Source organism: Pongo pygmaeus, chromosome 13 (genome assembly GCF_028885625.2).
Source record: "Pongo pygmaeus isolate AG05252 chromosome 13, NHGRI_mPonPyg2-v2.0_pri, whole genome shotgun sequence".
Taxonomy (NCBI): domain Eukaryota; kingdom Metazoa; phylum Chordata; class Mammalia; order Primates; family Hominidae; genus Pongo; species Pongo pygmaeus.
Genome location: NC_072386.2, coordinates 120508183 through 120532616, shown reverse-complemented (window position 1 = coordinate 120532616; position 24434 = coordinate 120508183). Strand labels below are relative to the sequence as shown.

General features: G+C 49.6%; 3 protein-coding genes across 9 annotated transcripts in view; 2 read left to right on the top strand and 1 right to left on the bottom strand.

Annotated features, from left to right (window-relative positions):
* The window catches only part of USP20 (ubiquitin specific peptidase 20), a 46280-nt gene extending 44606 nt beyond the window's left edge, over window positions 1-1674 (bottom strand). For 2 of the 5 annotated variants that reach the window (XM_063650404.1, XM_063650405.1), the window contains exon 1: window positions 1488-1590. The gene's annotated coding sequence lies outside the window, so the exon portion shown is untranslated. Of the gene's footprint in view, window positions 1-1365 lie in introns of all 5 variants that reach the window. The other 3 variants (XM_054501206.2, XM_054501211.2, XM_054501208.2) reach the window with 3 other exon arrangements.
* Window positions 1642-9745, top strand: C13H9orf78 (chromosome 13 C9orf78 homolog). Of its 3 annotated transcripts, none has more exons than XM_054501239.2 (9): window positions 1642-1860; window positions 2239-2298; window positions 3300-3351; window positions 3494-3564; window positions 5056-5133; window positions 5967-6164; window positions 7501-7637; window positions 7741-7839; window positions 8783-9745. In XM_054501239.2, exons 1-9 carry the CDS (start codon window positions 1778-1780, stop codon window positions 8872-8874), a joined length of 870 nt encoding a protein of 289 aa, XP_054357214.1. In that variant the 5' UTR covers window positions 1642-1777; the 3' UTR covers window positions 8875-9745. The 3 variants fall into 3 exon arrangements, with proteins under 3 accessions (XP_054357214.1, XP_063506482.1, XP_063506484.1); XM_063650414.1 differs by adding an exon at window positions 2681-2700 and having other exon boundaries at window positions 1838-1860; window positions 7741-8840; XM_063650412.1 differs by having other exon boundaries at window positions 1665-1860; window positions 7741-8840.
* A 3045-nt stretch (window positions 9746-12790) lies between these two features.
* TOR1A (torsin family 1 member A) lies at window positions 12791-24170 on the top strand. The gene is made up of 5 exons (XM_054501205.2): window positions 12791-13153; window positions 14188-14453; window positions 18178-18353; window positions 18451-18578; window positions 22892-24170. Exons 1-5 carry the CDS (start codon window positions 12880-12882, stop codon window positions 23140-23142), a joined length of 1095 nt encoding a protein of 364 aa, XP_054357180.1. The 5' UTR covers window positions 12791-12879; the 3' UTR covers window positions 23143-24170.
* Window positions 24171-24434: the final 264 nt, after the last annotated feature.

The window sequence follows — 24434 nt, the reverse complement described above, 5'->3', positions numbered from 1 at the left end:
TTCTTGCCCTTTCCTTAGTAGTGTCCAGTACCCCCTGGTGGATGGGCTGCTTGATGGGCAGATTCAGAGCCACCTCTGAGAGCGTGAGAGCTGCAGACGTTGACCCCCTGGACTCCTGCAGCAATTCCCAAGGAGCCTCTCCATCATCTGACAGGGACTCTGCATCCAGTGAGTGCACGTGCATCTGGGTTTGGCTGAACCAGTCTGCAGAGGGCAAGACTTTGAGACTTTAATATATGGCTTTTGACCAAAGATAAAAGGCTGGTGCAAGAAGTCCTGAGTCTACTATTTTTTCCAGCCCAAGGAAAAGAAGAACAATCTCAGTGGAAACTGTTCCAGAGAAAACGTAAGGCATTCTAGAAATGCTGCCCTGCTTCGGAATGGTCTTCCAGAAAGGGGAACCCCAGACAGCCCCCATCGGCCCTTCCCCCTAGCCAATGAGATGTAACAGCAGCTGCTGCAGCAGCAAACATCTACTGCACTCCTACTGTGCCAGGCCCTGTGCAAACCGTGCGGCAGAGACTGACCTGCAACCAATTTCTGTTCCACCTCCTAGCTGGGTAACTTGAGGCGCGCACTGCCCCTCGGAGACTCCGCATTCTCATTTGTAAAACGAAAAACAATCTACCTCAAAGGATTGCTGGGAGAATTCAATGAGATTATGCTTTGCCCAGGGCCTGCCACATAGTAACTGCTTAATAAGAGGTAGTTCTCAAAGTAAGGGATGACACTGAGAAAAGAAAAACTACTGTTACTTAAGGGGTTCTTAAAAGTCCTAGAAGCCATTATTTATGCATTTAGGTATTTCCTAAGCGTTTGCTGATACCTGTTTTTCAAATAAACTTTATCCTCACAGCATCTTCGGGGTGGAAGGGGCAGAGGGTAGAGCGACAGACCTGCCGAAGGAGGAAAACCAGACCCGTGAAGGTCCAGTGGGGTGGCCGGCAAGCACCGAGAAAGAGTCCCCTGGCTCAAACCCTCCTGCGTGGCTTCAAAACATCAGACGCGCCTCTCCTCGCGGAGAAGCTGGGGGCCATTATTTGTGAGGCAGTCGGCGCTGGGACTCTAATTCAGCACCGCAGGGAAGTGGTCATCTTTTGTTCCGAAAGAAAAAAACGCACGTCAGGGCTCAGAGCCCGAGGAAAGAAAAGTCAGCGCCCGAGACGCGAGACGCCACGCGGATGCTTTCAACGCTAGGTCAGGCCCTGGCAGAAATGAGAGGGGGGCGGCCCCGGTTCTGGAGAAGCCACGAGCCCCCAGGGGGCTCAGAGTCGGGTGCTGGGGCCCAGAGGCCCCCCCTGGGCGCCGACCGGAGGAGGGGAGAGGGGCGGCGGCGGCGGCCGGGGTGTCCCGGACTCCGCTCACCTGGCCGCTGCGTCTGGCGTACCTGGCGAGGCCAGGCCCTGTCAGCCTGGAGCCGGGCTGGGGTCGCCAATGCTCTGAGAGGCCCGGCCCACAGAAGCAGCCGGTGGCGGCCCGGAACTCACCTGCGCTCGCAACTGCGCCCGCAACTGCGCCGCCGCCGCCTGTCAGTCAAGCGCGCCCCCTCTGAGGCGCCGCGCAGGGTTGTGGGGCCGTCTGGAGACGCCACACCTCCTTCCCTCTGCCGTCCAATCGGAAGAGGCTGACGCCAGGAGAGGGGGCGTGGCCACGCGGGCTGTGCGTGCCGGGGGCGGGGCCAGACGGGACAGGCGCTCTGACCTCTCTGCTGCGCGCCGGAAGCAGCCTAGGCTGCTGCGCAGAGGCGCGGCGGCTGGACGGCTGGGCCGTTGTCACCATGCCGGTCGTCCGGAAGATTTTCCGTCGCCGCCGGGGCGACTCGGAGTCAGAGGAAGATGAGCAGGACTCAGAGGAGGTTCGGTGCGTTTGGGGCGGGGCTCCCATGGGCCTGGTAAAGATAGACTTGTTTGGGGGACTCGCCACCGGCTCAGCGCTTCGCTGACATTGTTAAGTGTGAGCTCGGGTGGTGGTTCCTTCTGCGGACGCAGAAATTGAGGCTCAAGGGGTGAGGCCGCCGCCCCAAGCCCGAACAGTTGGGAGAGATGCCTCTGGGATGCGCAGTGGCTCTGACTCCCGGTGGGTCTAGGCACAAGGTCGTCCTCTGGACCACTGTGCCGGTGGCTCAGTAGCTGGGTTGGGATGCCCTCGAAGGTGCCTTGTTGGCTCTGTTAGCTTTGGATTCCGCGGGGAATCTCTCAGCTTATGCATTGCTGCTGCTTCTTCTTCTTCTTTTTAAAGATTAAAACTGGAAGAGACCAGAGAGGTACAGAACTTGAGGAAGAGGCCCAACGGGGTGAGGTGGGTACCACGCGGGGAGGAGGAGGAGGCGGCGGGGACGACAGACACATCCGCGTCCGGGTCGCTGTCACAAATATCTCCTCAGACGTAGATTTTTCTCTTGACACACTGTACACCTTCCACTGCCCAAATTGGAGAACAGCGTTCTTTGCAAATGTTTAACCAGGACATGCCCTGAGCTGTGTTGTCTCGGGGTGTGCTCCAGAGATACAGAAACAGATCACTAACTCGCGTTTTTTATTAAAACCAATTAATTGTGAAATGCATATCGATCGTTAAGAGTTTGTATAATTTAGAAAAGTATAGTCAAGACGATAAAAAGCACCCATAATTCTCCCATCCGGAAATAATGATCAGTGTTAACATTTTTTTTTCCTTGCAGAGCCACCCAAGAATGCACTGGTATTAATATTTAATACTCTTTCCAATCTGTTTTTTTTCCTCTCTCTCTCTCAGATTGTGAACAACTTTTTATGGACTTTTATTCCCTGTTCTTTTCAACTCATTATGACATTGTGGGCATTCACCCATATTGTGGAATATTTTTCAGAAAGCCTTCTTAATGGCTGCATAATATTCCACCAGATGTGTGTATCGTAATTTGTTAACAAATCCCCTATTTTGGGACATGTAGGTGATTTTGTAAATTTTTACTATCAAATAAGGCTGCAGTGGATATTCTCTTAAATTTATCTTTAGCTGCACTTTCCATGATGAGAATATCTTAGAAATGAGATTTCCAGGCCAAGATAATGCCAAATGGCTTTACAGGAAAGTGGGAAAGTGTACCACTTCACCACCAGCGCACCCTTCTTCCAGCATCTGCGGTGCTTGTCGAGCCCTGTCTTATGTTTATAGGCTTTTCCAGCCGGCTTGCCTACCCACCCTTCAAATCCCACCCTTGCACTAATGTTGCAATCCGCATACCTGAGAGGTTTCCTCCTTATCTCTGAATTATGCCATTTCTCTCTCTTCCTCTCCTTTTTTTTGGTTTTGCTCAGTGCTGTGGCCTTGCTGGTGGGAGAGAAGGTACAAGAGGAGACCACTCTAGTGGTAAGTTATGGCGTCTTCCCTGGGTAGTTATGGCAGCCCTCCCTGCAGTGCTCTTCAGTGAGTGAGCGTGCTTTACAAAAAAAAAAAAATTCCACTACCATTTATTTAGATGCTTCCTCTTAACTGTGTTTGCTTTCCGCAGGATGATCCCTTTCAGATGAAGACAGGGGGTATGGTGGATATGAAGAAACTGAAGGAAAGGGGCAAAGATAAGTAAGTGCAGGACAAGCTTAGATGCAAATTCACCTTTAGCCACTGCCTGGGTCTAGGTTCTCTCAGAGAGCTGGGGCCTGTAGCAGCAGCATTAGTGGGACATCTTGAAGCAGGTTTTGTGCTTTGCAAAGGGTATGTTATTTAAAAACAAAGAAAGCAAAAAGTCTTTAAAAGTTAACTTAGAGCCAAGTTGGTAGACTCCTTTTGTAAGAGTGTATTGTAGGCATGATGACTCATGCCTATAATCCCAACACTTTGGGAGGCTGAGGTTAGCTTGAGTCCAGGAGTTTAAGACCAGCCTGGGCAACATAGTGAGACCCTTGTCTCTACAAAAAAAAAAAAAAAAATACAAAGTATATATATATACACACACACACACACACACACACACATATATATATACACAGACATATATACACACATATATATACACACACATATATATACACACATATATACACACACATATATACACACACACACATATGTGTGTGTGTATATATATCTGGGTGTGGTGGCATGTGCCTGTAGTCCCAGCTATTCAGGAAATTAAAGTGGGAGAATCGCTTGAGTCAGGGAGGTTGAGGCTAGAGTGAGCTGCGATCACACCACTGCACTCCAGCCTGGGTGACAGAGAAAGACCCTGTCTCAAAAAAATAAAATAAGTGAACCCATGGGGAAGTTTCATATAAAAACAATTAACAAAAATAATAAATTCAGGCCAGCTGCGGTGGCTCATGCCTCTAATGCCAGCACTTCAGGAGGCTGAGGCAGGCGGATTACCTGAGGTCAGGAGTTCGAGACCAGCCTGACCAACATGGTAAAACACTGTCGCTATTAAAAATACAAAAGTTAGCCGGGCATTGTGGTGGGCACCTGTAATCCCAGCTACTCAGGAGGGTGAGGCAGGAGAATTGCTTGAACTCGGTAGGCAGAGGTTGCAGTGAGCTGAGATTGCACCACTGCACTTCAGCCTGCGTGACAGAGTGAGACTCCGTCTCAATAAATAAATAAATAAATAAATCAAACATTCAAATAATTCAAAAATTTAAAAAATAAAAGTATACTGTGTACTTTTGTGACAACTATATAGCATTTACATTGTATTTGCTATTATAAGTAATCTAGAGATGATTTAAAGCAGATGGTAGTGTGTGTGTAGGTTAGATGCAGATATTATACTATTTTATGTAAGGGACTTCACTATCTGCAGATTTTGGTATCCTTGAGGGACACTAGAACCAATCCCCCATGGATACCTAAGGATAAGTGTATCCACTCAGTCCTTGGAGGTATCACTAGCAGCCAACAGTTTGCTTGCATATATTTCTAGAGTTTCTTTTCTTTACATATACTGTGGCATTTTTTTTTTTTGCCAACTGTAAATAGGATATTATAAATGCTTGTGTCTTTGTTTTCTTCTTAGAACATAAAACTCAGCCTCATTGAGTTGTGACTTGAAAGCTCTGCCTCATTGTTCTCTCCCTTCAGGATCAGTGAGGAGGAGGACCTGCACCTGGGGACATCGTTTTCTGCAGAAACCAATCGAAGGGATGAGGATGCAGACATGTAAGTGTCAGTCTGTTTGGCTGTGAGCAATTGGGGCTGGACTCCAGTCAGAGTCCAAGATATTTAGTCAACAGATGACATTTCTAGAATTTTCTAGAAGATGTCAAAGTTGGCCCCTCTCTTTCTACTTCCCAGCTTAAGAACTTTGAAAACCTCTTAAAAGGTCTTTTCAGGCTGGGCATGGTGGCTCTCGCCTGTAGTCCCAGCACTTTGGGAGGCTGAGGCAGGTGGATCATCTGAGGTGGGGAGTTCGAGACCAGACTGACCAACATGGAGAAACCCCGTCCCTACTGAAAATACAAAATTAGCCGGGTGTGGTAGCAGGCACCTGTAATCCCAGCTACTCAGGAGGCTGAGGCAGGAGAATTGCTTGAACCTGGGAGGCGGAGGTTGCGGTGAGCCGAGATCTCGCCATTGCACTCCAGCCTGGGCAACAAAAGCGAAACTCCGTCTCCAAAAAATAAAAAATAAAAACTTCTTTTCAAAGGTGGTTTCATGACTAGTAATATTTCCCCAAAACATTGCAGGGATAAAACATGGGCTTGCCCACTTTTTATTTTGCCAACAAAGCTATTGGCAAACTATCATCTTTCTGTCTTCAAAGAACCTTGTACATCATAACACCAATAGATTAGTGGGACATAACCTCATAGGTTGGTGCTTCTTTAAGTAGAAAATTTCTAACTTGATGAAAAAACTCAAGTTATTTTTTTTTTCTCGTTTCTCCATGCACTGTCACTGGTCTGTGGGCCAGTGTTGGGGACCACTGATTTAGAGGACACCTGGTGTGTGTTTCCTACCCCTCCCTGAGGCCTCTGGGTTTCTCACTTCAGGATGAAGTACATTGAGACAGAGCTAAAGAAGAGGAAAGGGATCGTGGAACATGAGGAACAGAAAGTTAAGCCAAAGAATGCAGAGGACTGTCTTTATGAACTTCCAGAAAACATCCGTGTTTCCTCAGCAAAGAAGACCGAGGAGATGCTTTCCAACCAGATGCTGAGTGGCATTCCTGAGGTGGACCTGGGCATCGAGTATGTTTGAGACCCCTAGGCAGAAGACACAGTGCTTTCCAGTTAGAAGTTATGGGGGACAGGCCAGGCGTGGTGGCTCATGCCTGTAATCCTAGCACTTTGGGAGGCTGAGGTGGGTGGATCACGAGGTCAGGAGTTCAAGACCAGCCCGGCCAAGATGGTCGAACCCCGTCTCTACTAAAAATACAAAAATTAGCTGGGCATGGTGACAGGTGCCTGTAATCCAGCTACTTGGGAGGCTGAGGCAGGAAATTGCTTGAACCCTGGAGGTGGAGGTTGCGGTGAGGCGAGATCATGCCACTGTACTCCAGTCTGGCGACAGAGCGAGACTCCATCTCAAAAAAAAAAAAGGAAAAAAAAATTTATGGGGGACAGGTGTGGTGGCTGATGCCTATAAGCCTATAATCCCAGTACTTGGGAGGCCAAGGCAGGAGGATCACGTGAGGCCAGGAGATCAGCCCGAGAAATATAGTCAGACTCTTGTCTCTACAAAAAATTTAAAAAATTAGCTGGGCTTTTACTTGAGCTCAGGAGTTGAGGCTACAGTGAGCCATGATTGTACCACTGCACACCAGCCTGGGTGACAGAGTAAAACCCTTTTTTTAAAAAAAAAAAAAAAAAGGCCAGACATGGTGACTTGTGCCTGTTATCCTAGCTCTTTGGGAGGCCAAGGTGGGAGGATCACTTGAGCCCAGGAGTTCAAGACCAGCCTGGGCAATGTAGTGAGACCCCATGTTCTTATCTGTGTCCTTAGAATCCTACAAATACAAATGAGATTGTCCCTGGCAGGTTGTTAATAGAAGTTTCGCTGAAGGCTTGATCAGAGTAGTAAGGGCCCCTGACTGCTGGAAGCAAAAGTGGTTCTTTAGCCTGTTACACCTATTCAGCTGTATCAGGCCCTTTATTCTTCTGTTTTCTTCTAGCAGGAGCCATGTTAAAGGCTCACCCACCCCTTCTCCCCATGATCCTTCTTAAAATATCCACTTTAAAAGGAAATTGTTATGGAAGAAGTACAATTGTCAGAATAATATTTTGGTACAGTAGAAAGCTGGGAGGCTTCTGGGCTCTTTTCTGGCCTTACAGACTTTGAGCCTGAAGCATTTTACTTCTCTGAAGCTCAATTTGCTCTTGATCAGAAGAGCAGAGTAACTGTGGTCCTCCAATGGCCGTGAGAGTTCCATGAGAATGTGACTACAAGTGTGCTTGGTAAAGTGGAGAGCTGTGCCCCAGGACACACGATTTTCTTATGTACTGCTGGGGTGCCAGCCTCACCACTCATGTCTGAGTAGTAAGGTGCTATCATCTTCTAAGTGGTGTGGTTTCTTTCTCTCCATAGTGCTAAAATAAAAAATATCATTTCCACGGAGGATGCCAAGGCCCGTCTGCTGGCAGAGCAGCAGAACAAGAAGAAAGACAGCGAGACCTCCTTTGTGCCTACCAACATGGCTGTGAATTACGTACAGCACAACAGATGTAAGCCCCTCAGGGAGAGCAGTCTTGCCCCCGTTCCCCTATTTGGGCTGAGGTCCCTAGGAACCTCATGTTCTAACGTGTCCCCTGGTCTCTTTGGGTCCAGTTTATCATGAGGAGCTCAACGCGCCCATACGGAGAAACAAAGAAGAGCCCAAGGCCCGGCCCTTGAGAGTAGGCGACACAGAGAAGCCAGAGCCTGAGCGTGAGTGCAACAAAGGCCTTGGGGCTGCCTGGAGTGCTCAGCAATGCGGGAACCCATGGAGGCAGGATGCAGCGGGGGACAGGGTGGAGCTTGGCATTGGAGCCGGGGCATCTGGGTTCCAGTCCATGTTCTGGACCATGACTGTGTGCCTTCCCCTTTCTAAGCCTCAGTTTCCTCATTGGAATCCTAATAGAAACTACCTGTTAGGATTGCTCTGAGAATTCATACTCTCATATTCTCAAGCACAGTAGAGACTCAAGAAGTTAGAAAATTTCAGTAAGGACAAATAAAAGCTACTCATAAGGTTAGCTGGGTGCAGTGCCTCACACTTGTAGTCTCAGCTGCTGGGGAAGCTGGGGCAGGAGGATTGCTTGAGACAAAAGAGTTCAGGGCTGCAGTGAGCTATGATTGGACCACTGCACTCTAGCCTGCGTGACAGAGTGAGACCACATCTTTTTTTTGAAGAAAAGAAAAAGGTATTGGCCATGCTCGGTGGCCCATGCCTGTAATCCCAGCACTTTGGGAGGCTGAGGCAGGCAGATCACCTAAGGTCAGGAGTTCAAGACCAGCCTGGCCAACATGGTGAACCCCGTCTCTACTAAAAATACAAAAATTAGCCAGGCGAGGTGGCAGGTGCCTGTAATCCCAGCTACTCAGGAGGCTGAGGCAGGAGAATCGCTTGAACCCGGGAGGTGGAGGTTGCAGTGAGCTGAGATCATGCCATTACACTCTAGCCTGGGCAACAGGGTGAGACTCTGTCTCAAAAAAAAGAAAAGAAAAAAAAGACAAATAGGTATCTACTGAGGCCCTACTATGTTCACTGGGTTAGGCGCTGGGGCTCCTGTGGGGAAGGAAACAGGCAGTTGTCTTTGCCTGCATGGAGTAAAGTCTAGCAGTGGGTTCCAGCATGGCAAACCACCTTTCCTGTTCTTTTCCTTCTAAGGGTCCCCTCCTAACCGCAAGCGTCCTGCTAACGAGAAGGCAACTGATGACTATCATTATGAGAAGTTCAAGAAAATGAATAGGCGGTACTGAGCTGTGCAGAGTGGGATGTAAATATCGCCTTCTTTCCCTATATCCCTCCCATGAAAACTGGCTTCCTGGCCGGGCGTGGTGGCTCACGCCTGTAATCCCAGCACTTTGGGAGGCCGAGGTGGGCGGATCACCTGAGGTCGGAAGTTTGAGACCAGCCTGACCAACATGGAGAAACCCTGTCTCTACTGAAAATACAGAAAAGTTAGCCGGGCGTGGTGGCGCATACCTGTAATCCCAGCTACTCAAGAGGCTGAGGCAGGAGAATCGCTTGAACCCGAGAGGCAGAGGTTGTGGTGAGCCGAGATTGCACCTTTGCACTCCAGCCTGGGCAACAAGAGCAAAAAACTCTGTCTCAAAAAAAAAAAAAAAAAAGAAAAAGAAAAATGGCTTCCAGGACAGAGCATGCTCATTTGCTAGCGGACAGTTCCAGAAACAGACCCTGTTAGTCCTTCTACTTACCTGCTGGATTTTTCAAGCACTAAATTTATAACTTTTTGAAACAAAACAATGTGTAATTTTCCATTTGGGGGCAAACTCTATTCTTGTGAGCATTATTAAATCTTGTTTGTAAATATATTGTCTTTCTCTTAATATTTGCTCTGGGTCAGGAAGAAGCTGTTCACGGTGTGATAATACCCTTTAGATTGTGCTTTCATTATTATAGATGCATCATGTCTTTTGCTTTCACATGTCTGGGATGGGGTCAGAAATGCATCCTCCAGCTGACAGAAAAATCTAGGATGAGATCAGAAGGATACTGGTGTTTTCTGACTTTTACAAAATTACTTGTTTGTTTTCATTAAAAAAGAAAAAGCATAAATGTTTCTTATTACTATTAGAATTTAATTATTAAATTTCAAAATGAATCCAACCTTATTGTTTGTATTATGTTTCCTTATACCAACATCAGGTAATGTTTTCAAAGCCCATGGTTTGGGTAGCCTAAATGTAAAACTGAATTACTGAGATGGATTTTCTCATTTCAAACAGTGAGCTATGATTGGACCCCTGCAGCATAGACATGCTGCAACCTGCTAACTGTCAAGTACCTTCTTACCTGTGCCCTCATTTTTCCTGAGGCATCCACAGGGGTCCGAAAGAGGAAAGAGCAGATTGGCTGACTTCTGGGTGGATTTAGAGCAGGTATTGTGGTTACAGTGGTTTGGCCCAGGAGTCAGATCTGAGCCCACCTTGCAGCTTACTAATTGTGTCCTTGGACAGATCCTTTTCACTCTTAGCCTCAGTTTTCTCATCTGTAAAATGGAGATTTTTTTTTTCCTCCACTTGAATGTGGTCAGTGAAGGCAGGAACCATGTGTGCCTAATTTTTAAATTTGAATCCCCAGGGCATAGCCCATAATCTGACAGATAGGCAGTCCTCAAAACTATGAATGATCCCTATAGTGTTTGGCTTGTAACAGGTGCACAAAAGTATTTTAAATCCAATATGAAGAAGTCGAACCTTAAAAAATATTTTCAGGATATTTCAACAAACATTTACAAGTCCCAACGATGTACAGGGGTAACCCAAGATGAATACCAAAGGCCTAGCACATCTGGCACACAGCAACGCAACACGTGTTTATGGGATGAACAGGCAAATAAGTGGATGATCAACAGTTCTCACTTGCCAGAGTTCCCTTTGCTAGAAAATAAGTAATCTTTTATCCAGCTTAAAAGTGGCTGCCAGATGGAGGGAGCCGGGTCTCTCACTGTTGGGGTGGGAATTCACAGATAAGCAAGGGGAGGAGGCTCCAATGATCTGTGTAATGGATTAGAGTTGGAGATGTCAGCACGAGCTCATGTTTAGCTTAATATAGGTACAGATGTTTACCTATAGAAATATAGATATGTGTGTGTTTAATAGTATATACACACATTTTTTTGTTCTGTCAGCTGAGACTGAAAGAAATGACATCTCAATAGCAAGAAGCACACCTAGCACCCAGATCTTGGTTTCTCTCTTTTTTTTTTTTTTTTTTTGACACGGAGTCTCGCTCTGTCACCCAGGCTGGAGTGCAGTGGTGTGATCTCGGCTCACTGCAACCTCCACCTCCCGAGTTCAAGGAATTCTCCTGTTTCAGCCTCCCATGTAGCTGGGACTACAGGCACACGCCACCGTGCCTAGCTAATTTTTTTGTATTTTCAGTACAGATGGGGTTTCACCATATTGGTCAGGCTGGTCCCAAACTCCTGACCTCAGGTGATCCACCTGCCTCAGCCTCCCAAAGTACTGGATTACAGGCATGAGCCACCATGCCCAGCCAGTTTCTAATACCATTCTACAATGAAAGGAATCAGGGTTCCTCGTAGAAAATAGGATTCTAGGACTGGGGCAGGAAATACAAGATGAGCCCGGAGTATCCTGTAGTGTCAGGAAAGAAGCACTCAAACCCAAATAAACTGGTATATACTGGGTGTATGTCAAAGGAGCACAAGGAACCACTCAAATTCCCAGTGGCCAAAATGAGAACAATTTGAAAAAAAAATTAGTACTGTAGTATAACAAAGGATAAAATAACAATGGTCCATACTGATATAAATGATTGAATACATGGGGGAGAAGAAACAAATCTCCCATGCAGAATTCCAAATAATTCCTGTAGATACTCTGCCCCCAAGGAGGTGCAGCAAAATCCCCCACTCCTTACGTGTGGGCTGTGCATGGGGACATCCTTCCAAAGAGTACAGTAGAGAAAAGAGGGGTGGGGAGAAGAGTAAGTATACAGTGGGGAGACCTGACAAACACTACTTCAGTCAAGTGATCAAGTCAGCACTAACAGTGATAAGTAACATTGACAGTAAGAACCCTTCCTTGGTAGGATGTGATGAGCATAGCACTTTACCTCTGTGATCTTCCTTCCAAAACGCCATAACGCTTGTCTAATCCTGAGAAAAACATCAAATCCCAATAGAGGGCCAGCCCACCAAAGATTTGGCCAGTACTCCTCAAAACTATCAAGGTCATCAAAAATAAAAAGCTGAGGCCAGGTGCGGTGGCTCACGCCTGTAATCCCAGCACTTTGGGAGGCTGAGGCGGGCAGATCACGAGGTCAGGAGATCAAGACCATCCTGGCCAACATGGTGAAACTCCGTCTCTACCAAAAATACAAAAATTAGCCGGGCATGGTGGTGTGTGCCTGTAATCCCAGCTGCTCGGGAGGCTGAGACAGGAGACTCGCTTGAACCTGGGAGGCGGAGGTTGCAATGAGCTGAGATCATGCCACTGCACTCCAGCTAAAATAAAAATAAAAATAAAAGGCTGAGACACTGTCATTAACAGTAGTCTAAGACATGACAAGTAAATGTAATGTGGTATCCTGAATGGAAACCTGGAGCAGAAAAAGGCATTAAGTAAAACGAAGGAAATCCGAATAAACTGTACACTTTAGTTAATATAACAACAGTGCTTCGTTAATTTTAACAAATGTAGCATACTAATAATGTAAGATTTTAGTAATAGGGGAAATTGCAGGGATGGGTGGCACATGGGAACTCTCTCTACTATCTTCTCAATTTTTCTGTAAATCTGTTCTAAAAAATAACATCCATTATTATTATTATTATTTATTATTTTTTTTTGCGGGTACGGGACACAGTCTTGCTCTGTCTCCCAGGCTGGAGTGCAGTGGTGAGATCTCGGCTCACTGCAACCTCCGCCTCCTGGGTTCAAGCGATTCTCATGTGTCAGCCTCCCCAGTAGCTAGGGCTACAGGTGCCTACCACCATACCCGGCTAATTTTATATTTTTAGTAGAGACGTGGTTTCACCATTTTGGTCAGGCTGGTCTCGAACTCCTGACCTCAGGTGATCAGCCCGCCTCAGCCTCCCAAAGGGCTGGGAATACAGGCAGGAGCCACCATGCCTGGCAAAAATAACGTCCATAAACAAAAACACGTGGCCAACAGAGGCGGTGCAGAACCGAGCTTCCGGAAGCAAAACAGGGCTTTGTACCGAACAAAGATGGCGGCCGCCGGCGTCGGAGGGAGGGCTGCCCTGAAGAAAGATGGCCTCCGCGAGAGGAGGAACCGGAAGCGTGGGTCTGGCGGCGGCACCGGTTCGCGGTCGGCGCGAGAACAAGCAGGGTGGCGCGGGTCCGGGCATGAAGCTGGGCCGGGCCGCGCTGGGCCTGCTGCTGCTGGCGCCGTCCGTGGTGCAGGCGGTGGAGCCCATCAGCCTGGGACTGGCCCTGGCCGGCGTCCTCACCGGCTACATCTACCCGCGTCTCTACTGCCTCTTCGCCGAGTGCTGCGGGCAGAAGCGGAGCCTTAGCCGGGAGGGTAGGCTGGGGCGGGGGCTGGAGGAGGCTGGGGCTGGGGCTGGGCGATGGCACTAGGGCTGAGCTAGGACCAGGGCATGGAGAATGGAGGATGGAGGCCGGGGGATGGCACCAGGGCCGGGCTAGGACTAGGGCTGGAGCGGGGCCTGGGGGCTGGGGCTGGGGCTGGGGGATGGAGCGGGGCCCGGGGGCTGGGGCTGGGGGTGGGGCTGGGGGATCGCACTAGGGCTGGGTTAGGACCAGGGCGGTTGGCTGGGGTTGGGGGATTGAGGATGGTGGATGGAGGCTGGGGGATGGCAGTAGGGCCGGGCTAGGACTGGGGCTGGAGCGGAGTTTGGGGGCTGGGGCTCAGGAGCGGGGGCTGGGGCTGGGGCTGGGGCTGGGGCTGGGGGGTGGCACTAGAGCCAGGCCGGGGTAGGGGTCGCATCCCAGGAGGGCCGGGCCTGGGCAGAGCTGAGTCCGCGGGGGCCGGACCCCGGAAGCCAAACGGCCCGCCTGCAGGATGAGGCCTGGCTCCTCGGCCACGACCACAGGCGGGCCAGACTTAAGTCGGAGACCTGAGGAGCCGGGCTGCAGGTTGGCCTACTTTGCGCTAAGCTAGGGGTGGACCAGTGGTAACCTCCCTCCGAAGTGGGTTCTGCCTCCTTTCTAGCCTAGCAGGAGACAGGAAGGATGGTGAGGACTCTTCCGGAGCCGACCAGGAGGGACCAAACTGCTACCTTTCCTGGCTCTGCCTTGGGGTGGGAGGAGCAGCACAGGGGTTAGGGGTGCAAACTGGTGGCAGTGGCAGTGGCACCAAGGCGCTTTTCGGGAAGGAGTCGGGCCAGGGCTTTAGAATAGGCAGGACCAGCAAAGGGAGGGCTCCCTGGACCGCCGTCCCCTCTGGGCCAGGAGCTTACAGACCGCAGTACTTGAGGTTTCGCAAGGTGCTTGGAGGGCGTCTAGACGGCTTTGCTGGCTTTCTCATGGGCTGTAAATGTGGCTACATTTTGCCACTGTTTCTTCCCCACTCCTGATCGGCTTTGTCTTTCTCAGCACTGCAGAAGGATCTGGACAACAAGCTCTTTGGACAGCATCTTGCAAAGAAAATCATCTTAAATGCTGTGTTTGGTTTCATAAACAACCCAAAGCCCAAGAAACCTCTCACGCTCTCCCTGCACGGGTGGACAGGCACCGGCAAAAATTTCGTCAGCAAGATCATCGCAGAGAATATTTACGAGGGTGGTCTGAACAGTGACTATGTCCACCTGTTTGTGGCCACATTGCACTTTCCACATGCTTCAAACATCACCTTGTACAAGGCAAGGATGGAAGTTTGGAATCCCTTCCTGGATGTCGTTGGGTTTGGGGTCTCTTTGTTATGGGATGAGATTTGGGAGTTCTATGTTGAAATGAGTGAGCCCTGAAAACGGTTCATGTCTCAGTTCCCCTTGGAAAGGTGTAGGAGTTAGAGTTTGAGATGCGTGGAGCAGTTAACACCATCAAAGCTTTGTGGTGGGTTCTGAAAATCGGTCCAGTGAGTATGTAGGGTCATGGGATTTTAGAGGTGGACATGATCAAATCCATCTTAGAGATCAACGCTTCTCACTCATTTTTTTCTTTTTTTCTTTGAGACGGAGTTTCACTCTTGTTACCCAGGCTGGAGTGCAATGGCATGATCTCAGCTCACTGCAACCTCTGCCTCCCGGTTCAAGCAATTATCCTGCCTCAGCCTCCCGGGTAGCTGGGATTACAAGCTCCTGCCACCATGCCCAGCTAATTTTTGTATTTTTAGTGGAGATGGGGTTTTGCCAACTTGGCCAGGCTGGTCTCGAACTCCTGATCTCAGGTGATGCACCTGCCTCAGCCTCCCGAAGTGCTGGGATTACAGGCGTGAGCCACCATGCCTGGCCACGTCTCACTCATTTTGTGAAAGAGGAAACATGTAGAGTCCTAAGTTTGTTGAACCTACTGTTGTAAACTGCCTTTTTTTTTTTTCTTTGAGTCAGGGTCTCACTCTGTGGTCCAGGCTGGAGTGCAGTGACGCCATCTCGGTTCACTGCAACCTCCACCTTCCCGGTTCAAGCGATTCTCCTGCCTCAGCCTCCCAAGTAGCTGTGACTACAGGCATGTGCCACCACACCCAGCTAATTTTTGTATTTCTAGTAGAGATGAGGTTTCCCCACATTGGCCAGGCTGGTCTCGAACTCCTGACCTCAAGTGATCTGCCTACCTCAGCCTCCCAAAGTGCTAGGATTACAGGCGTGAGCCACCTTGCCCAGCCGCAAACAGCTTTTATGGTTGAACTCACTGATTAGCAGCTTGCGCTTTGGCAGCAGACACATCTGGATTTGAGTCCTAACACTCTCCCAGCTCCATAGTCTTAGGAAAGTTGCCTGACCTGAGACTCAGATTCTGACTTACAAAGTGTTGCCTGTAACAATCCAGGGAGCTCTGTCTGTCAAGTGTGTAACATGTACCTGGTGCATGTTACAAATAAATGTTAACTGTTGCCTTTTAGATCCTTGTAACAGACCTGCAAGATGGGCAAAACAGTCAATTATTTATTTATTTATTTTTGAGACTGAGTTTCATTCTTGTCATCCAGGCTGGAGTGCAGTAGCACGATCTCAATCTCGATCTCGGCTCACCGCAAACTCTGCCTCCCAGCTTCAAGTGATTCTGCTGCCTCAGCCTCCCAAGTAGCTGGGATTACAGGCACCTGCCACCACACCCAGCTAATTTTTGTATTTTTAGTAGAGACAGGGTTTCACCTTGTTGGCCAGGCTGGTCTGGAACTCCTGACCTCAAGGTCATCCAGCTGCCTTTACCTCCCAAAGTGCTGAAATTACAGGCATGAGCCACCATGCCTGGCCTCAATCAGTTATTTATCCCTGACTGTATCTATGGAAAAATGTGAACACATTTTTCCCTTCTGTCTGGGTGAGCGTGTGGGTCACCCACTGTCCAGCAGTTCTGTACTAAAATGCGAAAGTTCCACGGGTGTGGTGGCTTATGCCTATAATTCTAGCACTATGGGAAGCCAAAACTGGCTGATCCCTTGAGCTCAAGAGTTCCAGACCAGCCTGGGGAACATGGTGAAACCCCATCTCTACTAAAAAAATACAAAAAAATTAGTCAGGCATGGTGGCACGCACCTGTAGTCCCAGCTACTTGGGGGGCTGAGGCAGAAGGATGGCTTGAACCTGGGAGGTCGAGGCTGCAGTGAGCAGAGAGCCACTGCACTCCAGCCTGGGTGACAGAGTGAGACCCTGTCGCAAACAAACAAGAACCATTCTAGACGAATCAGGATGAGTTGGTCATCTTAGAATTGAGGCTTCACTAACAATAACTGTGACTTTGGGCAAAGTTACTTCACTTGTCTGTGCCTCAGTTTTCTCGTTTGTAAAAGAAGGAGCACAATGAAAGAAGGAGCACAATGAAAGGAGCACAATGAAAGAAGGAGCACAATGGTAACCACCGTGATGGGTTTTGGGAGGTCACAGTAAAATGTTCTATGAACAGACCAGGCGTGGTGGCTCACACCTGTAATCCCAGCACTTTGGGAGGCCGAAGCTGGTGGATCACAAGGTCAAGAGTTCAAGACCAGCCTGGCCAAGATGGTGAAACCCCATCTCTACTAAAAATACAAAAATTAGCTGGGCGTGGTGGCAGGTGCCTGTAGTCTCAGCTACTCAGGGGGCTGAGGCAAGGGAATCACTTGAATCTGGGAGGCAGAGGTTGCAGTGAGCTGAGATCATGTCTTTGCACTCCAGCCTGGGTGACAGAGCGAGACTCTGTCAAAAAAAAAAAGTTATATGAACAGTGCTTAGAATATTGTTGTACCCATAGTGAACACTCAGTGCATGTTCCCTGTTATTGCATATAAGTTTGGTCACCAGAGTGAGAAACCTTGGCTGCTGGAGCCTAACAGGTCTGAGTGAATCCTTGTTTATTTTATTTATTTATTTAATTTTATTATTTATTATTATTATTATTATTTATTTATTTATTTATTTTTATTATTTTTATTTTTTTGAGACGGAGTCTAGCTCTGTCTCCCAGGCCGGAGTGCTGGAGTGCAGTGGGGCGATCTTAGCTCACTGCAACCTCCACCTCCCAGGTTCCAGTGATTCTCAAGCCTCAGCCTCCCAAGTACCTGGGATTACAGGCGCCCGCCACTATGCCTGACTAATTTTTTTTTTTTTTTTAATGGAGTCTTCTTCTGTCGCCAGGCTGGAGTGCAGTGGCGTGATCTTGGCTCACTGCAACCTCCGCCTCCCAGGTTCATGCAATTCTCCTACCTCAGCCTCCTGAGTAGCTGGGACTATAAGCACCTGCCACCATGCCCAGCTAATTTTTTTGTATTTTTTTTAGTAGAGACAGGGTTTCACCATGTTGGCCAGGCTGGTCTTGAACTCCTGACCTCAGGTGATCCGCCCACTTCGGCCTCCCAAAGTGCTGGGATTACAGGCATGAGCCACCATGCCTGGCCCTAATTTTTGTATTTTAATAGAGATGGGGTTTCACCATGTTGGCCAGGCTGGTCTCAAACCCCTGACCTCAACTTATCTGTCTGCCTCAGCCTCCCAAAGTGCTGGGATTACAGGTGTGAGCCACCTTGCCCAACCCCACCCCCTTTTTAAATAAAAATCAGTATCCTCATGACATCCCACATTGCCCCTTTGATGACAAAAGAGCAGCAGCTCTGACAGCATCCGTGTAGCATCTTGCAGCACGGGAACCGTAACAAGTATCGGGCTTTGGAGTGAGACAGGACTGGGTTCAGGTCCCAGCTCTGCCGCATATAGTCTTGGGCAAGTGGAGTAAGCGCTCTCTGTGCCTCAGTTCCCTCATCTGTAAAATGGGAACAATAGTGCCCATTCCATGGGGTTGGTAGGAACAAAGAAGATTTTGGGCGTGTAAAGTTCTTAGTGCCGAGTGCACGGTGGTCTGTAAGTGGAGCTGCGGTTCTTAGTGGTAGAAGGAGCTGATTGATGGCCCTGGCTGAGAACTTTGTGTTGGCTTTTTCCCCTTGTAATTCAGGATCAGTTACAGTTGTGGATTCGAGGCAACGTGAGTGCCTGTGCGAGGTCCATCTTCATATTTGATGAAATGGATAAGATGCATGCAGGCCTCATAGATGCCATCAAGCCTTTCCTCGACTATTATGACCTGGTGGATGGGGTCTCCTACCAGAAAGCCATGTTCATATTTCTCAGGTAAGGTCAGGGCTAGGACATGATGGATGGGCCCTGAGCCCAAGCCTCTGAGCTCCAGGAGAAAACCCTGTCCTTACCCACTGGGATTGTTTTGCAGCAATGCTGGAGCAGAGAGGATCACAGATGTGGCTTTGGATTTCTGGAGGAGTGGAAAGCAGAGGGAAGACATCAAGCTCAAAGACATTGAACACGCCTTGTCTGTGTCGGTTTTCAATAACAAGAACAGTGAGTAGGGCCATCCACCGCCAGTCCCATCTGGTTCCTAATCCTGCACCCTAAGTGTTAAAGCGTCGGGGTCACTGTCAGCATCACCTGGGAGCTGGGTAGAAAGAAATGCAGATTCTCAGTCCCCCTCCGAGTCATGAGGGAAATCTTTGCTGACAAACTCCAGGTAACTTTTATGAACACTAATGTTTGACAAGTGCTGTTTTATTTTTATTTTTGAGATAGTTTTACTCTGTCACCTAGGCTGGAGTGCAGTGGCGTAATCTCGCCTCACTGCAACCTCTGCCTCCTGGGCTCAAGCAATTCTTGTGCCTCAGCCTCCGGAGTAGCTGGGATTACAGGTGCATACCACGCCCAGCTAATATTTGTATTTTTAGTAGAGATGGGGTTTTGTCATGTTGGCCAGGCTGGTCTTGAACTCTTGACCTCAGGTGATCTGCCCACGTCAGCCTCCCAAAGTGTTGGGATTACAGGCGTGAGCCACTGTGCCCAGCTTATTTTTTGAGACAGAGTCTCACTTCTTCACCCAGGCTGGAGTCCAGTGGTGTGATCTCAGCTCACTGGAGTCTTGACTTCCTAGGCTCAAGTGATCCTCCAGCCTCAGCTTCCCACGTAGGTGGAACCACAGGCTTGTGCCACCATGCCTGGCTCATTTTTTTTTTTTTTTTTTTTTGTAGAGACGGGGTCTTCCTATGTTTCCCAGGCTGGTCTTGACTTCCTGGACTTAAGTGATCCTCCCGCCTCAGCCTCCCAAAGTGCTGGAATTATGGAATTATAGGCATGAGCTACATACCTGGCCTGCTGGGGTTTTTTTGTTTTTTTTTTTTTGAGACGGAGTCTTGCTGTGTCGCCCAGGCTGGAGTGCAGTGGCACAATCTCGGCTCACTGCAAGCTCTGCCTCCCAGGTTCACACCATTCTCCTGCCTCAGCCTCCCAAGTAGCTGGGACTACCGGCGCCCGCCACCACGCCCGGCTAATTTTTTGTATTTTTAGTAGAAACGGGGTTTCACCATGTTAGCCAGGATGGTCTCGATCTCCTGACCTCGTGATCCGCCCGCCTCGGTCTCCCAAAGTGCTGGGATTACAGGCATGAGCCACCGCGCCCAGCCAGTTCCCCCATTTTCTTCAGCTACATTATTTTCTTTGTAGAAGAAAGAGCCAGTGGTTGAGCAAGGAAGGATGCCGTGGGCAGCTCAGGGGGAGAGATGACCTGTTAGTTCCTCCCTTTCTCTGCAATGCCCAAGAGCAACAGCCAAATAGCGGTTGGGCCCTTATTTTGTACTGGGCGCCGTGTGAAACAGTCTGCCTGCGGATTTCACTCAGTCTTCACCATACCTCGCAGGGTAGAGACTGAGACTCAGAGAGATGTGGCAGCTTGCCCAGGGTCATGCAGCCTGCTCAGTATCTCTGATTCTAAAACCTGAGCTTTTAAGTTTTAGCTCACTACTTCTCCAGGGAATGTCATGAGACCTTTGACCTTGAACCTGGGGAGGTGGAAAGCCAGCCTGATGGAGGCTGACTCACTGGCTAAGACCTGTGAGTTGTGCAGGGCTGGCTGTTCAAGTCTTTGCGCTTCAGGTTCTGGAGATGACAAAACAGAAGGGCTCATTTGAAACAGACTTGCCAGGAAATTCATCCTACAGTTAGTGAACAGCATGGGGTACGGTATGTCAGTGTGTGCAAGTGGAATACTACTGAGGCAAGACAAGTCTTTTGTAACATGTTGGATAGTTTCTTGCCTTGCCAAAAAACATGAGCACATGCAGTGGAAACCTTAGCCTAATGCTGAGGCAGATGAGCCCCGTGGCCTAGAATCCACGCTATGGAGGTTACACGGTGCTCAGGAGTGCCAGCCTGGGAGTCGGGCAGCCCTGGCCCACATACTGACTGTGGCCTCAGGCAGATGGCTGAACATTCATTCCACACGTGTATATGGAGCATCTGGTGAGTGCCAGGCATCATACCTAGGACTGGGGACACAGCAGTGAACAAACACAGAAATTCTTGCCCTTATCGATCCTACATCCTAGTGATAATAAAGAATGTATCAGATGATGAGGGATAGATATGTTGATGTGTGTGATGTGTTTGTGTGTATACATGCAGTACCTATGCACACATCGCACATGTACACACATGGACATATATATATCTTTCCCCCCGGGGCCAGTAGGGAAAAAATCAAGAAAGGCTTTGGGGTTCACGGTAAGGAAGGGCTCTGCTTTAATAGAGTGGACAGGGAAGGCTCCCTGTGAGGGTGGCATTTGGGCTGACCCAAAGGAGTGAGCTATGTGGATGTCGGAGGAAAAAGCATTCCCCAGTGCAGACAGCACGTCCAGGGGCCCGAGGGGGGCCTGTGCCTGGGGTCCCTGTGACTGGTTGAGGATAAACAGAGGAGGGGAACGGGAGGTGATAGAAGCGAGATTTGGGGTGAAGGTGCAGACCGTGGAAAGCCTGGTGGGCCATGATGAACCTTGAATCTTATTCCAAGTGGAAGAGAGAGGCCTGGAGGGTCCTGGGCAGCTGGTGCTGTGATCTGATGGGGCCTTCACAGGACCTTGCTGGCAACTGGGTGGAGGACAGACCCACAGCCACAGGGGCGGGGAGCCCAGCGTGGAAGCAGTGGGGGTGGAGGGACACGGTTGGGTTCTGGGTGTGTTTTGAAGGTGGAACCTGTAAGACTTCCTGCAGAATTGTATGTGGGAACGAGAGAAGAACCAAGGACCTGGCTTGAGCGATGGGAAGGGTGGCACTGCCATTGAAGGGAAGGGACAGCAGGAAGGACGGGCAAGCTCAGTGGGCAATGGCATCAGGGCATCAGAGCAGAGCCGCGAAGCTCCAGGGAGGCCATCAGGCTGGGAGAGCAAACTTGGGAGTCCTCAGGAGATGACTGTAAAGTCTCAGGGCTGCCTGAGGTCACCTGTTCTGCTGTCACTCCTGGGTCTGCGTGGCTGAGTCCTTGTTGCTCGGGCTCTGCCCTGAGGTCCTGCCCAGCCCGCTCCACCTCCCGCTCTCCATGTCCGTTCTGCTGTGTGGCATTCGCCGCTTCAAGCACCATCTGAGATTGTTTCCTGGCTTGTCGGGTGTCTCCTGCCCTAGAGTGGTAAAGCCATGAGGGCCGTCCGCCCTCAGCTGTGTCCCCAGGCCCAGGGTGTGCCTGGCACAGAGCAGGCCTCTGAGAACCAGCCTCCCACGTGAGCTCGTGATAGCGAGACAGCCCCTCGTTCCCATTCAGGGTTGGTTCTGTTCTTTCCCTGGCCAGGCTCCACTCTGTCAGTCAGCCACACATTTATTGACTACCAGTTGTGTGCAAAGCATTGTTGGGCATGAAAAGCATTAACCCAGTGAATGAGGAGGAGCCTGGGTTGGGGACGGAGCCCCAGAATTACATGGCAGACCAGAAGGGAATCAGCTCAGTAGAAGACACGCATGGGCTCGTGGGCGACGCAGTGTGTGCTGTGTCATCTGGGGCTGGGAGGAGGTGTCCTGGGTCAGGAGTTCCAGGAACCCAGGAGGAGTGGACGGGTCAGGTGCAGAGCCAGCCCGCATTCAGGGGAGAAAACACGGCCAAGCCCAGGCCTTCACAGGGAGCCCGGCGTGGGCTGCACATCTGCACTCCCCAGGCTAGTTTTGGTGCCCACATGCTCTGCAGGGGCTGGGCACTGTGGCAGCGGCAGCAGGCTTCCCTGTTGCTAGTCCAGCTGCTGAAACTCCAGGGAGAGTCAAAAAGTTCCCAAATACAGGGGCGTGGCTGGTAGTCCTTCCCGGGAACTCTTCTTGCTTCCCGCTTTCTGTGGAACTCTGATTTCCCCACTCTGCCTCTCTGCTTGTTCCTGGGCCCCAGGACCTCTTTCCCGTCTTTGATCTCTTAAGTCATACCTTGGGAGGCCTCCCCCAGCCCGCAATGTAAAGAGGGTATCCCTTTCCGCTGTCACAGAAGCATTACAATGTGCAGGTGCCTGTTAACATCTGCCTTCCCCACTGATCTGGAGCTCCACAAGGGAGAGGGCACACCCAGTAGGTGTGTGTGGGATGGATGAGAGGGTGGGTGACACCCAGTAGGTGTGTATGGGATGGATGGGAGGGTGGGTGACCCCCAGTAGGTGTGCGTGGGATGGATGGGAGGGTGGGTGACCCCTAGTAGATGTGTGGGGGGTGGGTGGGTGACCCCCAGTAGGTGTGTGTGGCATGGATAGGTGGCCCCCAGTAGACGTTTGTGGGATGGATGGGAGGGTAGGTGAGTGACCCCCAGGAGGCATGTATAGGGCGGGTGGGTGGATGTGGATGAACAGCACCTTGTTTCTTCTTCCCAGGTGGCTTCTGGCACAGCAGCTTAATTGACCGGAACCTCATTGATTATTTTGTTCCCTTCCTCCCCCTGGAATACAAACACCTAAAAATGTGTATCCGAGTGGAAATGCAGTCCCGAGGCTATGAAATTGATGAAGACATTGTAAGCAGAGTGGCTGAGGAGATGACATTTTTCCCCAAAGAGGAGAGAGTTTTCTCGGATAAAGGCTGCAAAACAGTGTTCACCAAGTTAGATTATTACTACGATGATTGACAGTCATGACTGGCAGCCAGAGTCACTGCCTGGAGTTGGTAAAGAAACAACACTCAGTCCTTCCACACTTCCACCCCCAGCTCCTTTCCCTGGAAGAGGAATCCAGTGAATATTTCCTGTTTGATGTGACAGGAACTCTCCCTGGCATTGTTTCCACCCCCTGGTGCCTGCAGGCCACCCAGGGACCATGGGCGAGGACGTGAAGCCTCCCGAACACGCACAGAAGGAAGGAGCCAGCTCCCAGCCCACTCATCACAGGGCTCATGATTTTTTACAAATTATGTTTTAATTCCAAGTGTTTCTGTTTCAAGGAAGGATGAATAAGTTTTATTGAAAATGTGGTAACTTTATTTAAAATGATTTTTAACATTATGAGAGACTGCTCAGATTCTAAGTTGTTGGCCTTGTGTGTGTGTTTTTTTTAAGTTCCCGTCATTATTACATAGACTGTGATGTATCTTTACTGGAAATGAGCCCAAGCACACATGCATGGCATTTGTTCCACAGGAGGGCATCGCTGGGGATGTGGCTGGAGCATGAGCCAGCTCTGTCCCAGGATGGTCCCAGCGGATGCTGCCAGGGGCAATGAAGTGTTTAGATGAAGGACATGTAGGTAAGAGGACGCCTTCAGGCACCACAGATAAGCCTGAAACAGCCTCTCCAAGGGTTTTAACCTTAGCAACAATGGGAGCTGTGGGAGTGATTTTGGCAACACTGTCAACATTTGTTAGAACCAGTCTTGCAAGAAAAGTATTTCCAACTTGTCACTTGCCAGTCACTCCATTTTGCAAAAGGTGGCCCTTCACTGTCCATTCTGAATGAGCCACACGTGCTCTCTGCTGGATTCTAAATTATGTGAATTTTGCCATATTAAATCTTCCTCATTTATACTATTATTTGTTACGTTCAATCAGAATCCCCAAAACCTTCTATAAAGCTTAGCTGCCCCTTCTGAGGATGCTGAGAACGGTGTCTTTCTTTATAAATGCAAATGGCTACCGTTTTACAATAAAATTTTGCATGTGTCATTGGTGAGTACGTTTTTGAAGAGGGAGAAGCTACCCTCCACTGTAGGCCTTATGAGGTAAGGCTGCGAGTGAAGACCTAGCAGAACAATCCAGGTTGGAAGGAAACGAAGTCTCACACAGGGATCTGAGAATCCTAGGATGGCTCTGTCCCCTCGCCCAGTGGTCTGGGAAGTCGCCCTCCATTGTGGGGTTCTTGGAGCTCCTGACACCCAGCCACGGAGTTCAAGCACAGCTGAGATGCCAGCAGGAACAGTGCGGTAGACT

What these genes read in the sequence shown, in the direction of transcription:
- C13H9orf78 (XM_063650412.1), top strand. Translation starts at nt 1,778, where the DNA reads ATGCCGGTCGTCCGGAAGATTTTCCGTCGCCGCCGGGGCGACTCGGAG. An exon ending in CAGGACTCAGAGGAGGTTCG is followed by an intron (nt 1,861 to 2,238) that starts GTGCGTTTGGGG and finishes TTCTTTTTAAAG; the next exon opens with ATTAAAACTGGAAGAGACCA. An exon ending in GAGGTGGACCTGGGCATCGA is followed by an intron (nt 6,165 to 7,500) that starts GTATGTTTGAGA and finishes TTCTCTCCATAG; the next exon opens with TGCTAAAATAAAAAATATCA.
- TOR1A (XM_054501205.2), top strand. Translation starts at nt 12,880, where the DNA reads ATGGCCTCCGCGAGAGGAGGAACCGGAAGCGTGGGTCTGGCGGCGGCA. An exon ending in GCCATGTTCATATTTCTCAG is followed by an intron (nt 18,354 to 18,450) that starts GTAAGGTCAGGG and finishes ATTGTTTTGCAG; the next exon opens with CAATGCTGGAGCAGAGAGGA. An exon ending in GGTTTTCAATAACAAGAACA is followed by an intron (nt 18,579 to 22,891) that starts GTGAGTAGGGCC and finishes TCTTCTTCCCAG; the next exon opens with GTGGCTTCTGGCACAGCAGC.